The sequence below is a fragment of the Esox lucius genome, chromosome 2 (assembly GCF_011004845.1).
Source record: "Esox lucius isolate fEsoLuc1 chromosome 2, fEsoLuc1.pri, whole genome shotgun sequence".
In the NCBI taxonomy this organism is placed as follows: domain Eukaryota; kingdom Metazoa; phylum Chordata; class Actinopteri; order Esociformes; family Esocidae; genus Esox; species Esox lucius.
Genome location: NC_047570.1, coordinates 3,278,531 through 3,292,978, shown reverse-complemented (window position 1 = coordinate 3,292,978; position 14,448 = coordinate 3,278,531). Strand labels below are relative to the sequence as shown.

The 14,448-nt window shown below is 40.4% G+C and overlaps 1 protein-coding gene across 3 annotated transcripts in view; it reads right to left on the bottom strand.

The window, feature by feature from the left end:
* Positions 1–13,518, bottom strand: part of LOC105006621 (SH3 and multiple ankyrin repeat domains protein 2) — a 276,728-nt gene extending 263,210 nt beyond the window's left edge. For all 3 annotated transcript variants that reach the window (XM_034297425.1, XM_034297433.1, XM_034297430.1), the window contains exon 1: positions 13,342–13,518. In XM_034297425.1, coding sequence (XP_034153316.1) covers positions 13,342–13,359 — 18 coding nt within the window. In that variant the 5' untranslated portion in view covers positions 13,360–13,518. The remainder of the gene's footprint in view (positions 1–13,341) is intronic.
* Positions 13,519–14,448: the final 930 nt, after the last annotated feature.

Here is a 14,448-nt window from a genome sequence, read left to right as displayed (position 1 = left end):
GAAAACCTGTTGAAAATCTCAGTTGGATTTAGCAGCGACACAGGTTTAACTGGTTGACGGCATTTCTTCCCAGTGACCAAGAGAAAGTTCTTGCCCGGCTGCAGGAGCTGTGCCGGGGGGCTAACAATACTGTTGTTTCTTCCTGGTGGCACAGACGCAGTTTTTTCCATTTCTACATTAACATAATTCTTGCCTGACATTTGCGACTGAAGCCGAGCCTGTAACTCTTCTATCTTTACCTGAAGAAGATTGGTTCTCCTCCGTGTTACAACAATTACAGTGATATGGCATAGTAATGGTACTTAGCTTTGGGTGTTTAGGGGTGAGTAGTTCCGTTAATTAGGTCCAAATAGTCCCGTAGAAAAGTTGAATGAAAGGTCAACAGATAAAAATATTACGTTGGTAAACTTAAAGTAGAATTTAACCAATTTGTTTATATAGAGTAAATTCGAAAATGTTTAGCAGGTAGCCAGGTAGGTAATAGCCGGCTGGTGTATCTGCTGCTGTGATTGGCACCATTCAGGGGGCCACGTCCAGTTCCAGACTGTATGCCTGCAAGTGGAATGTTTTTTCTCAGTGATGTGATTCACATTCCAGTGATACAGTGCTGTGTGTGGTTAACATTGTTTTAACATTTCTTTGACTGCTGTTAGATACCGGAATTAAATCCTAAGACCCATTGTCAGACCTTAAGGTGGTGCAGTGGGCCCTGGGTTCCTCCTGGTGCAGGACAATGCCCGGCCTCATGTGGCCAGAGTGTGTAGGCAGTTCCTGAATCACAAAGGCATTGATGCCATTGACTGGATCTCATATTTCCTAGACCTGAATCAAATTGAGAACCTGTGGGGCGTTATTTATCGGTGCATCCAACGCCACCAAGTAGCGCCGCAGAGTGTCCAGAAACTCACTGATGCCCAGATCCAGGTCTGAGAGTAGATCCCCCAGGACACCATCCACCATCTCATTAGGAGCATACCCAGACATTGTCAGGAGTGCCTACAGGCACGTGGGGGCCATACACACTACAGAGTCACATTATAAGCTGCCATGATGAAATTCAGTTGGAACAGCCTGTGATTTCAATTGTTTACTTAGATTTCCGGTGTAAGTTTGAACCCAGCTTTCAATCGGTGGGTGATTTTGGTTTCCACTGACCGTTATGTCATTTTGTTCTCAACAAATTACACAATGTACAGTAAAGATTTGATCTGGCACCAACAACCATGCCACGCTCAAAATTGCTTAAATCACCTTTCTTTCCCATTCTGACATTCAGTTTGGAGTTCAGGAGATTGTCTTGACCTGGACCACACCCCTAGATGCATTAAAGCAACTGCCATGTGATTGGTTGATTAGATAATTGCATTAATGAGAAATTGAACAGGTGTTCCTAATTATCCTTCAGGTGAGTGTATGGTGCAGTCCTTTTTTCCTATTGACATGAAGTTTAGAGAAAATATATTTTCTGGCGTTTTGTTTGTTTCTGTTTTTTCTTTTTTTGGCTGCACTTTTACGTACTCCCTACCCTTACACTTCACATTTGCCCGCGCTGTCTTTCACAGTATGGTGAAACCCTCCCCATCCTCACTTCTGACAGACTCATCCTCTCTGGAATGATCTTTTAATACCCAATCATGTCACTGACCTGTTGCCAATTGACCTAATTAGTTGTGTGATATTCCACCATGTTTAGTGTTTTAGCATTACACAACTTTTCCAGTCTTTTGTTGCCTCTGTCCCAAATTGTTTGAATCTTGTTGCTGGTATAAAATTCAAAGTGGCCATATATTTTTCAAGAAACAATTGAATGTCACAGTTTCAACATTTGATATGTCGTCTTTGTACAATTTTCTCTTGACTATAGGTTTTAAATGATTTGCATGTCATTGCATTCTGTTTTTATTTACATTGAATGCAGCGTCCCAACTTTTTTGGAAACAGAGTTGTATGTGGTAAGCAAATCAATAATACTATTATAAATATACTATAGAATAATACTGACCATAAAATGTTATTGACTAGGTTTCCATCCAAATGTGGTCGACAAAGCAGTACATTTCTAGCACTAACAGTGTGTGTCTATTAATTCTTTCAAGATAGTCATTTTGATGATAGATTGTTTTTGTTTGATCTGCACATATCTAGCTCAACATAGATGGTTGAAAGAGTACTTAAGAATACGTTCTTGGCAAAGGTCGAGAAATAGTAGAATGAAAAGAAAAGTACATTAACTAAGTAATGAGGAATTACATTTCACTAATTAAATCTATTCGTGAGTGGGCCAATTTCTGTTATGTGTTGTTGTAAAGGATGCAGAGGTGGAATTGTATATCCTTTAGAGGGTATGTGTTTGTGTCCCAAAAATGGGTGTTAGAGAAAAGGAAACAATGTTTTGTTTTCATTTCAGATCTTAACCAGCTTGGAAACAAAGGATTTTACAGGGATTGGCATTGCCAAGGGTAAGCCGCAGGGCTGTTAAAAAGGCTTTTGAAGCATGGAGCAAGCTCTGTCATTCTCAGACTCAATGTTCTCAAAATGTTTACCTCCCTCACATCCGTTGCTAGGTGATGGGAAGTCTGCAATGGTCAGAGGTGAGTTAGGTTCAAACCTCCTGTATTCCCTTTCTTTATGCCATTTTATCCGTGTAGTCACTCTACCCATTAATACCTTCACAGTAAACAGTTTTATGTCCATCAATGAGTCCACTGTTAACATTTAAATTGTAAATGTTAATAAAATGAATATACCTGCTACTGGCTTCTGTACATATATTTAATAGGTTTTGTGGCACATAAGGGTGCTAACCTAACATACTAGCTTTACATGTATGACTCAGTTGGAGCAGTTTGGGTTAATTTGCTCAAGGCAACGACCAAGTGGTCACTGGTCAGATGCTCTAAGGGCTATCTGTTGTTGTACAGGTTATCAAAAAGACATACAAATCCATCATTTGTCACTCATACATGCACAGTCATATGATAAAAACAATCATACGACAAAGACCAACAATCATGTAACAAACAGCCTAACATGTCTCAGGGTCAATGACATCACACAAAATCTAATTATTAGTATTTTACTGAAAATGCCCACTACCCTATATCTGGTTGCCTGATTTGATAATAGTTTTGAGAAACTGGGGATAAGAAAACATGCTTGTGGTACATATAACCATAGTTATGAAGTTAAACATAGTGGTTTCTGTTCTCTTCCAATAAATGTTTAACTGTTTACAGCATAACTTATTGTGGCCCCTTTTCCAATAAGTAGGACTGCCAGGTTACATGGTATTCCTTCTGAACCCCACAGAACATCAATAATCTTTTTTACACAGAAGATCATACAAAAGGATCAGATCCCACTTAGCACATTTTAAACCATACTTCCTTCAGATTAAAATATTATACAAAATAAATGTGGATAAAACATTTGCCAACTGTCATAACTCCAATTAAAGGGCCTATACAGTATGTTTTATTACTGTACTACTAGTACAAATGCAAACATAAATGAGCAGATTCTGCAGTTAATGTTTTGAATAGTTTTTTTCTATGAAGAGTCAGGATTCTACAAAGGGCCCCTTAAAGAAAGTAAACATTTGTAAATTAATATATCACTTAATTGTTACCACGATGGGGTTACGCATTTGTTTAAATATTTAACTGGTTTGTAGGTGAAATAATTTGTGGAACCCTTGTCCTACTATGTACACTCCTCTCCAGCTTGCTGAATGGCTGTAGAATTAGACAGAAGTCTGTGTGCATCAGAAGCATAGTGCCAATAGATTATCAGGAAGAGCACAGTTCTTTTACAAGACCTTTGTCCACGTAGGGGTCACAATAAAGTGTGGCTGTGACTAAATTACTGTTAGTAACGGAGTTTGAACAGAATGATAAAGGTTGTGCCTGACCTAAAGCATACTGTTAGTGTCTGACCTACAACATACTGTACCGGAGAGTAAGGATTTCTCAAGCCTTGGATAGAGAATACAGAAATAGCTGTGCGTTTTTTTTGGTCGTTAAAAAAGTACCTTTATTGTTGCAATGTGTTGTGATTTCTTGAATTGTCAAAAGTAAAAGAAAAACAAAGTGTAAATGTTTTTGGCAGTACCTTGTGTTTTGGCAGTCCTGGCTGTGTGCCACTGACTCCCGGGATGTTATTGATTCCTGCAGTTGCCAAAGTGACAGGGGTTGTTAGTCTGGCTAAAGTGGTTTCTGTCCAACTGAGGGGTTTTAAGCAACTCACAGGGGTTTATTGGCAGAGCACAGCAGGTGCTTTTGTAGGAAATGTCTGCCTTTTTTTATGAATCCAATGCAACAGCATTGTTGAACTAAATGAGTTTCTGGAAGGGGTCTCAAACAAAACAGATACACACAACTAGACACACACATTCAACAAGACAAATCCAAGCACCTGTCATTGTGAAATGGCTTCTCCAAGGGTAGTTTTTAATGATAAGCCTATAAGATATCTAAAGGCTAGTAAGATGCCAGATTGTCTTGTCTGTGAAATCTAATTTGTTTAGAAGGTTGAGATGAGATAAACAAGAAATGCACTCCTGTCTCCAGAGTACCCCTCTACCACTCTGTGTTACTTCCCTTTTTCTCTCTCTTACACACTCTCTCTCTCTCTGCCTTCCTCTGTCTTTGAGATAAACCCATAAGGTAAGGAAATTGCCAGTGGTTCTGTAATAGTTTTCTATCTCATCATCAAGCCTGGTAGGACTTCCATTTATATAATGCCAATCACATTATATTTAACTCTGTCCTTCACATATGTGTATCTAAGAACACTATCAATTTCTTTCACATAATATAGGTTGTGCTACAGTATGTTTCCAGTGCTTCAAAGTAAAATGTATACCACGCATTAATGTATAAATGTTTCTTGTTATATTCATGTTTTGCTAAATTCTGTGATGTCTACAGTATTTGCTACATTTGGGATAGTATTTGCTACATTTGGGAATTGTCCCATGCACAATTCCCCAAGCCTTTCGGATTCTTGATGTCACTGCTCGCTCAGTTAGTAGTACTTGCTCAGTTAGAAGTACTTGCTAGTACCCACGCTAGGAAGAGAATGCCCCAAAGGAAAAAGGTGCCTTAAAATGTGCCTGGGAGACACTGCTGCATCACGGGCTGATGTTTAAGCAACTCCACCCAGGTTAAATCAACCTTGCCCATTCGTCATTTGGGCGAAGAGATATCAAAACTACAATAGAGAGCCGAGCAACATTGTCCGACATCTATCAAACAACCCTGGACATTGTTTACATAATTTGCATTGCACCGCCCAATTTGAGAGCCCTATTCACTGTTTTGTAAATTGACAGAGAACATGCTTATGTTTAGCCACAATCTAGTGGGCAAGCAGGTCATTTGCTGACACCACTAAAATGAACAGTAATAAAGTATTCATATAATCATTATTAATGTAAGTCAAAGTATCAGTATGATTACTCTGAACCTAAATCTGGAGTGAAAATGGTCAAACAGAGCATACAGACAGAGCCAAATCTGAGGCCGGAATGAACTTAGCCTCTACCCGTGTTTCCACATGGGCAATAAGGGTAATTTGGCAGAGCAAGAGAATCCTGGCTCTCTGGACTGGAGATAGCCAGTCTGTCACTCTAAATCTGCCCATTTTTTAACCTAGCTCCTTTCAGGTAACTGTTAACTAATCAATGGGGAGTTATGTTGGCTGTCAGTCAACCACAAAATAGTTTATAATTTATAATATCGGATTAATCAGTACATTAGTTGAATGGAATGTTTTTCAAACAAGGTCTCTTTCTCACCCAATAAGGAAAACCATTTCAAAAATTAAAAAAATGCAATATTTTCAATCAATTCTCAATAAATAAAAAATTAAAAGCTATTTAATGTGTAAATAGAAATCACATTTACTGTACATTGTAATTTAGCAGATGCTCTAATAAAGTAAAAAATATAGCTTTAGTTTCTTACTGGTCTCACTTGGGAAACAAATCCACAACACTGATATTGCTTGCGCCATTCACTACTAACTGAACCAAATGATTCCTCGCTCTGTGTCTCCCAATATACATTTTTCCATTTCGTTTAAACTTTTAATCACTACCCACATTTCTTTTTCATGATTTATTTAATTCTTATCTTATTATATTCACTTCATAATCTTGTTATCTTGCCTTACTGTCTCTCATCCTGTCTCTTAACCTCTCTTCACCTTCTCCAAATTTCTCTGTTTTCCTCTCTCTCACTGCATGCAAATGCAAATAGGCCAGCACACAGTGGAGCTCTTTCTCCAAATGTAGGGTTCTATATCTAAAACAAGTCTATTAGACCCTCCTATAGACAAAAATACAAATTAGAACAGTCGCACAGAACCAGAATTTCAGTCTGCGCTACAAAAACTAGCTAATCTTCATTAGCATTTTACTACACTTGAAATATAGTCAGAATAAATATATAATAATTTAATTTGTAAATTGTAGACAAAACCCTAAGTCCGTCCCTGTCTCCAATTCTCCATTCTCTTGGTTGACCAGAGATGAAATGGTCAGGTATGAAGGCCAAGTAATCGATGCATGATCATTTAATTAAACCATGTTCAAATGAATCTCAAGTGTATGAGCCCACAAACCTGACAGGAAATGTTTATGAAGCCTTTATGTCTGAATTTCTTTAGTGGGAGAGATAGTAACTAAAAGAAGATTTTGCCACCTCATTTGCCAAAAAGATCAAATGAGGTAACTGGTGAAAAAGTGAATGAAGAACACTCCAGGGGACAAGTACAGAGCTGCGAGTGCTGTTGCATCAAGATTTATAGTATTGGCCTAAAAATAAACTCTCAGCCTTCTCACAAAATGTCCCTCCTGTGATTTCCACACCTATGTTAAAGTTATTGCAATCAATGAGTCTGACCTTGAGCTCATACTGTACACATTATTAGAGGAATGTGACTGATATAACATCAAGTCAAGGTGGGTGATGCTGTGCATGCAATGAGCATTACAAACGTGCTTAAAGGCACACAGGCTTTGATAATGGGCTGACACTGGGCTAGTAAAGGTTGCTGGTTGTAATGCCTGAGCCAACAAAGTTGACACATTTTTTTTTGTCCTTGAGCAAGGTACTTAACCCTAATTGCTCTGAATAAGAGCGTGTGCTAAAAGACTAAAATGTAAATAATGGGCTAGTGTCAGTGCCAAAAAACCCACAGTACAAACCACCCATACCTACAGCGTCTGGGCCGACTGCCTACTACTGAAGCCAGGGTTCTCCATTCTTCATTCTCCTCTTTCTCGCTTTCCTTTCCTCTCTCTCTCTTCTTGCAAAGGAAGCTCAGGTGTGCAAATAGCCCCTCTCTGATAGAATCTCTGGCAGACAGGCAGAGATTCATCATGACCAGACTTGGAGAGGTGACTGGGGGCCTGAGGGCTCATGACGCCATCTGGACAATGGCTGTTACCAGACATTTTTGGTCTTTTCTTCTGTCGCGTATGAAAAAAACTGATAAAAATAACAATACAAATCCACCTCTTCCATGGCTGCTGTCACTGTCAACCCAGCAGTAGGTTGGTAGCCACATATTTGTCTATATGTTGATGTTTGTGACTCACAGGCATAAAACAAAGTGTGCAGGATCTCACCCAGCACGCCTGCTCCGACATTTGAGACTGGACAAAAGCCACGAGGTCACTGAAAACAAATGTCACACCTAGTCTCTCGCTCACACCTCTTGCAAGGCCTTCTCAGGAAACAAATATTGCAGCATGTTGGCGAAACAGGTTTACAATTTCTTGGTTTGTCAAAAAAAAGAAAGTAAGCCAAGGCTGCCTTTTGTTCATTTTATGGGAAAAACACAGTCAGATACACAAGTGTTGATTCATTAAAGCCTTTAGGTTTTCCCCAGAGCCATGTCATGAAAAAGCTTTTATTCTATAAACCAAAGTGGACCTTTAAAGCTACATTAAGGCACAATATATTATGTGGTTGGTAAGAGAGAGTGGATGAGTGTGAGAGCTTCTCAAATTAGTGTATTAAAACCTTATCTTTTTGTGGTGTATCAGTTTCCCAGGAAATCAATCAAGCCTGACCACCCCTATTAAACTGGAGAGCCAAAGCATTTAATATTGTAAAACGTAATGATCACAATCCATTGTCAGATATTAAACTATAAGAACTTTTTTATCATTCATTTTATAAAAATGAGGTATTAAGCAATAATTACCAACTGTGGAGGGTATTGAAAATATGCCAAACTTAAACGATGCTATTCGGTAATGAGGAAGACATGCCGATTGCTGTCACACCTCAAGATATTCCACATCTGTATTTCTGCTGTAATTAGACAATCTGTCAACAAATCCACCATATGAAATAACCACCCTGTTGTTAGAGTTTTACATTGACATAAAGAGAAGCAAATCTTGTCAAATTGTGAGATACTCTTGCCATTTAACGATAAGGGCCAACAAACTTTTTACAGTAGTACCAGCATAAATACATAAGTCAATTACCAGAAGAAAACTGCAGCAAATGCTTGAAAAAAAATCTAAACACTTTTAGACTTTTAAGCCAAGGGATTCATAAAATAAAGTCTTTATTGGCACCCATGCCACTCATGCAAATTGTTGTGGTGCTCTAGTTCAGTGCAGAATTCTGCAGCTATGATTGGCTGGTTTAGCTCCAAGTCAGCCTTTTATTCCATGAAAATCTGCTGACTGTTAGGTGCCTTAGGATGCCACCAAACAAAGTAAAGAAGAAGAGATAGACAAAGATGATATTTCCTTCTGGAGACTTCTATCATCCATCCACCCACCCACACAAGGGGAGACAGCAGTATGGGAAGTTTGAGTAGCCCACACCTCATCCGTTTCACCCCCATCCTGTTCCACTGAAACTAACTGCAGAAGCATCCGCTCTGCTGCTCCAGCCTCCCTAGATCAAACGCTGTGATTGCCTTCAGATTGATATCTGTCGCCATGGCCACAAAGGAACTGGCAATCGCGTCCTAGTGACAGGAAATTGGGGGGCCCGCTTGGGAAGACATCCCTGCATGTGTGTCTTTGTATGTGTGTGTGTGTGCATTTAGCATTGAGTGTGTGTGTGTGCACGTGTGCGTGTGTGTATTGTATAACAGTGGCAGTGCTGAATCTGGTAGGGTCATTCCCCAGTTTTATTTAAAAACGAACAATACTATCCGCGCACACGATCAATGCACAGGCTGGCAGGGGAGGTCTGAATCCACTGGGAATTAGTGGTATCACTACACTTGATTGTTTGGGCGAGGACGTTCGCACTTTCGGGTTCTGAATGAATCTGGTGTAGAATTTCCTGACTCCATCACAACAGGTGGAGTTTTTGGGTCTTCAGTTGATTTCGATTCTCAATCTGGCATTCACATCCATTTATAGACGGGATGCTTTATGGTGTTCCCTTTCCCGATTCCATCTTAAAGTGTCAGTGCCTTTTTCAACCATCTTACGTCTCCTGGGAATATTGGTGTACCTGGCTCAGCGCTGCTTTGGGCCGAGTACCAAAACCAGTCATCTCCCCTTCATTGGTTTACTGTAGGTGTCCCTCTCATGCCTTGTGGCACTTGCCCCTTGGAGAGGTCCCTGGGTGTTTTAACAGGGGTCTCTGTTGAGTCTTGCATCACAATTTAGTAACTGACACCTCACATGGTGGCTCTGTCAGATGGCAGCTCATTGGGGATTTAGTCTTCAGATTTGTGCAATTTTTCGGTCCATTTTAGGGGTGCTCCTTGAAGGGCCAGCATGTCTGGTCTGGACCGACAACAGGATGGAGGTGCCATGTGTGGACAGATATGGTGCAATGCTCTGCCTCTCTCTATTCAATATGGCATGCTGTGGATCTGGAACAACTGCCACCTCCTGTCACTGTTTGCAGTTTCTCCATGTTTCTCAACTAAGGCACAGACCACTTTAGAATTGTGACTTCTGCCAATGGTACTTGTGCAGATCTGAAAGAGGTTTGTCAGGGCCAGGATTGATTTCTTTGACTAACGATGAAACATGCACTTGCCGCTGTTTCTTAATGCGAGATGCAAGCTGTCCTAAAGCGTTGGAGTGCTCCGTATGGGTGGCAGGCCTTCGATGCTTGGTGCCAAGGTCGGGGTGTTCTGGCTCTTCATGGCCTGGTTACATATGTGCTGGTTAGTGCAGGGCCGATTATTTTCAACTATTTGTACTGTCTGGCAGTCTCTTTATGGTGTGTAGGACTTGTTGCAACAATGCCTGGTTGCGGCCCCATTGGAGACTTTCATGGACGGAGAAAGTCTTATGTAGGGATCATCAACTCTTACCCTACATGGGCCGAAGCCTGCTGGTTTTCTGTTCTACCTCATCATTAATTGGACGCACCTGGTGTCTCAGGTCAAAATAAGTCCCTAATTAGAGGGTTGCAATGAAAAGATGGAGTGGAACTGGCTTCAAGGGCCATCGTTGTTGAACCCTGCCTTCTGGGTTTTATCTTCTAGACATTGTTCCGTTCCTGGCTTCGGTTTAGCGCATCGTTGTTCCAGTCACTTTCAATCTAGACCTCCTGCACTTTTGCAGTCAGTGCGTCCCTTCCGCCTGTCCTTTTGGATGTGCCAACTGGCAGCATCTGCATGGTTGTGCCTCCGCTTTCACTGGAACGGATCGGGGTTTCTGCTCCTGTGGGATATCGGTTCCTTTGGGTCAAAGAAGCAATTTCAATTGCTTACGGTAGCATGTGTCAGGTGCTCGCGCCTACTGTGTTGTCATCTCCAAATGCATTTCTGTGAAATCAGTGAATGCAGGTGTACGCTGGGTATTTATAGCAGGGGAGGTGGGGCTCCTGGCTGCTACACACCAGTAGGGACTTGTAGGCAGGCATGATTGTATTTGTTATATGCTTGACATGTTTGTTAACGATAGTGGCACCTTGTTCCCTCCCATAATGAATAAAGGTCATAATCAAAACCCAAGGTTTTAAAGAGGATAAACACAAGTGCTTAAAACATGTGAAAAATGTGTGCTTCAAACATGATAAAAGACCAGCGTTTAAAACTTGATGAGAAAATCTGTTTCTTACATAAGAAACACTTTGTTTCAAACATCATGAAAAATGTCTGTGTTTAAAACATGATGAGAATAACTTGAGAAAAATGAATCGCTTTTCATTGTAATAGGTGAACTTGGTAGGTAAACAAAATGCATTATCAACTTGCACGTAATGTTTTGATGCCATTTTTGTCACAAAAAATGAGGTCACTGTATGCATATTGGAATGCTCCCATTTGAGTATCGTGTTTACTTGTTGTCAAAATTGTTCAGAATGGTCAAAACCATTCATTGTGAGGCAGAGGCGTAAGCAGCTGCAACATTGAATACGGAAATTATTACACATTATATTATAACAAAAACAGACATTCATATTTTTAAATATACTAGCTCAAAGCAGGACTTCAATGGCAAATGGGTAAAAAAACTGAAAAAGTGGGTGTGCAAAAATATTTTTGCACTCATATTTTTAAAGTGGGGGAGCAGCTGCTCTGTTTGCTGCATTGCTCAGGCGTCTGTGTATTGTGTGTGTGCGTGTGTGTGCGTGTAGCAATCTTTCGGGCTCTCCCCAGGGTGAGCAGAAACAGTTGCTCGTTAGGGATAATTGGCTTCCTAAAGGCCCTCTGGCTCATTATAATGGCTGCTTTTGGGGGTCTGTTGGAATTTCTGTCATTTTCTCCACTCCCACACTCTATTTCATATTGTGGACACACTAGATGTATGCACCCAGGTCTTGGGGTTTAACACAATCTTTCCCTATTCATCTGAGCCTGTGTTGAAATTGCCACTGTTTACAATATAGTGCATGGAACACACATGCACATACACACACAGACACGCATATCAATACTCCAGTAAGATTAGAGAATATATGAATTATGAATCCACTCACAGGCAGCCAGAAAAATGGGTCACTGTGCATTTAAAGTGTTGTTTCTGCCAATAGTCAGGACTTATATGAGCCCTGTAGCATAGTTGCCTAATATACCAGCATATGGCACAGAGGTTTAGATGGGTGTCTCTAGAAGCACTAGAGTTAGGAATGGGTCAGTTAAAATTGAGAGACATCAATTCAGGGGATTTTAGGGTGGCTGGTTGTATTCAGCCAGTAACAAAAAGGTGCCGGATCGAATCCCAGTGCCGACAAGCAGAGCCGACAAGCATGCCCTTGATGAATGCACTTAACCCTAATTTCTCCTGTACACTTTTCTGGATAGGACCTTCTGCTAATTGACTAAAATCTAAATGATTTAAAGTTACAAAAATTGCATCTATTATAACGTTTATTGAGAAGGCATTTAAAATATATGGCCTTTTTTCAGAGATTGAACTAGGATTTTCGTTTACTTCCTGAATTGACCGCCTTCAACTTGAATTGACCCAGACCATAACCAGATCTCTATAAAGAAAACAGGAAGAAAGTAGTTGTTGGAATAAGACGTGTGTGCTGAAGGGACATATCATTGGCCATAAGTAAGGCACACTCTGATCTTCCCTCAGAGAGATTGCACCATCTGTCGCCCAGCTAACCCAATCCAAACCAATCCAATTAAAGCATGGCTCAAGCCATGTTCCCCCAAGATTGACATTCAACTGATCTTATCTGATTTTGAGCACTTTTTTTCTTTTCCAATGGCCACTGGAGCGGGTTATTGTGCTGGTAGCCTCTTAAAATCACCCAGCAACTTTTCTTCATCTCTCATTTCTGAATTGAAGTTGTCCTCTGCCTCTTTTTTCCCCTTTTCATCTTGTTCAATCTCACCCTCATCCATCTACCCTCTTCTTCACTAAGCTTTCCTATAGAGACCCTGCTGTCAGACTTTTCTGGCTGGCATCTAGAATCTATGCAGCCATCTGGAGCAAAAGTAGTCATACACTGTTGGACAAAAAAATATACTATACAAAAAAGTAGCAATCATGGGAATATAATGCAATTGGTAGTAGCAATGTTGAGATTTGTAGTACATTAGATGGTGAGGAAATGTATTTTCAATAATATTTCAAGTATGGAAGCATAGACCTTGGGCTAGAAATGGGACAAGCAAGCAAGACAGTAGTTCATGGTCTCTTTTCATGCCAAACACACTCAGCACTTCAGTTCTACACAAAATAGGCAGTACCAGGTTGGGTGTCAATGTGGGCCATGCTCCTAGTCTTATCTCTGTCTCTTATTCTCTAAGTCTGTCCACTTCTCACTCTGATTGACCCCATCTAGTTCTCTAGTTTTCACTATTTATTCTCTCACCGTCGCACTTTCTTGCATTCTTTCATTCTCGCTCTCATTCTTTCATTCTTCATCTCATACTCACCTTCCTTTTCTTTCTCATTCCTCTCCTCGTTGATGTAAGGTACCTAATTACCTCAGCCACACAGTGTTATTCTTCTTCTTAATTGCAGCTGTATTTTTAGACGACAGGGGCCCAGGCCGTCTTGCAGTCTCACTTGCAGCACGGTTTCCACAAGAGGAACTTACTTCTCTGCTCCCCAAACTTCAGAAGATGGCGAGGGGGCAAGAGAAGCAATGAAACCACTGAGGTGTTTCACAGCATTAAACAAATCAACCAAAAAAATGTAATCTAACAGAATAAGCTGAATAAACATCAAAGGTGAACTCACTTGCCAAAGCACTAACTGCCGACCCATTTACAAGCTCAACTGTTTATTCTCTCTTCCCTCTAGGGTTTTTTGTGTTCTACTTCACAAATAAAGAAGATACGATTAAGCTCAATCCTACACGGACTCAGGCCACTACTATTGTGTTTTGGGATGCGAGTGTATGTTAGAAATAGAGAAGGAGATGAGGGGTGGGTTTGTAAGGTATTTTGAAACTGAGTTAAACAGGAAAGTAAAAACCCAATTTGTGTCCATTGCAGAAGCAGCAGTAGACGAAATTAGCAAAGGGTGATCAATTTTGAATCCAAAAATGTATGCAATGAATCTTCCACCGATAAGTTTACTTGCCAGTGTAACATGTTAATTGATAAGATTTTAGAATAAATGAAATGTATTAATTATTTCACCATCCAATCAATTCTCAGCTTTAAAAACAGACTTTTTCTTCTCTATACTCTCTCATGAATGGCTGCTGGTCAGAGCACACCCCAATACTACTGAACTGGGGGAATGCATACTATTCCTGTTGTAGAATGAATTGTGGCCAGCAGGTCAAACAAAGCAATGGAATGCCCAATAGTCCATCACCATACCTACATCCACATAGGCAAAATATTTCACTGGGCCACCAAAATGGACCCAGTATAAAGGGAGTGAAGGGCTCATAGTGCGGGATTGCGAGCCGATTGTGCATATTGAACATTTGTAGACAGAACTGGCATCCAACACTGTATAAACACTGTCGGCATATATCTAAAGAACCCTGGATGCAGAAGTGCAGGACCCTGTATAAAATGTATAGA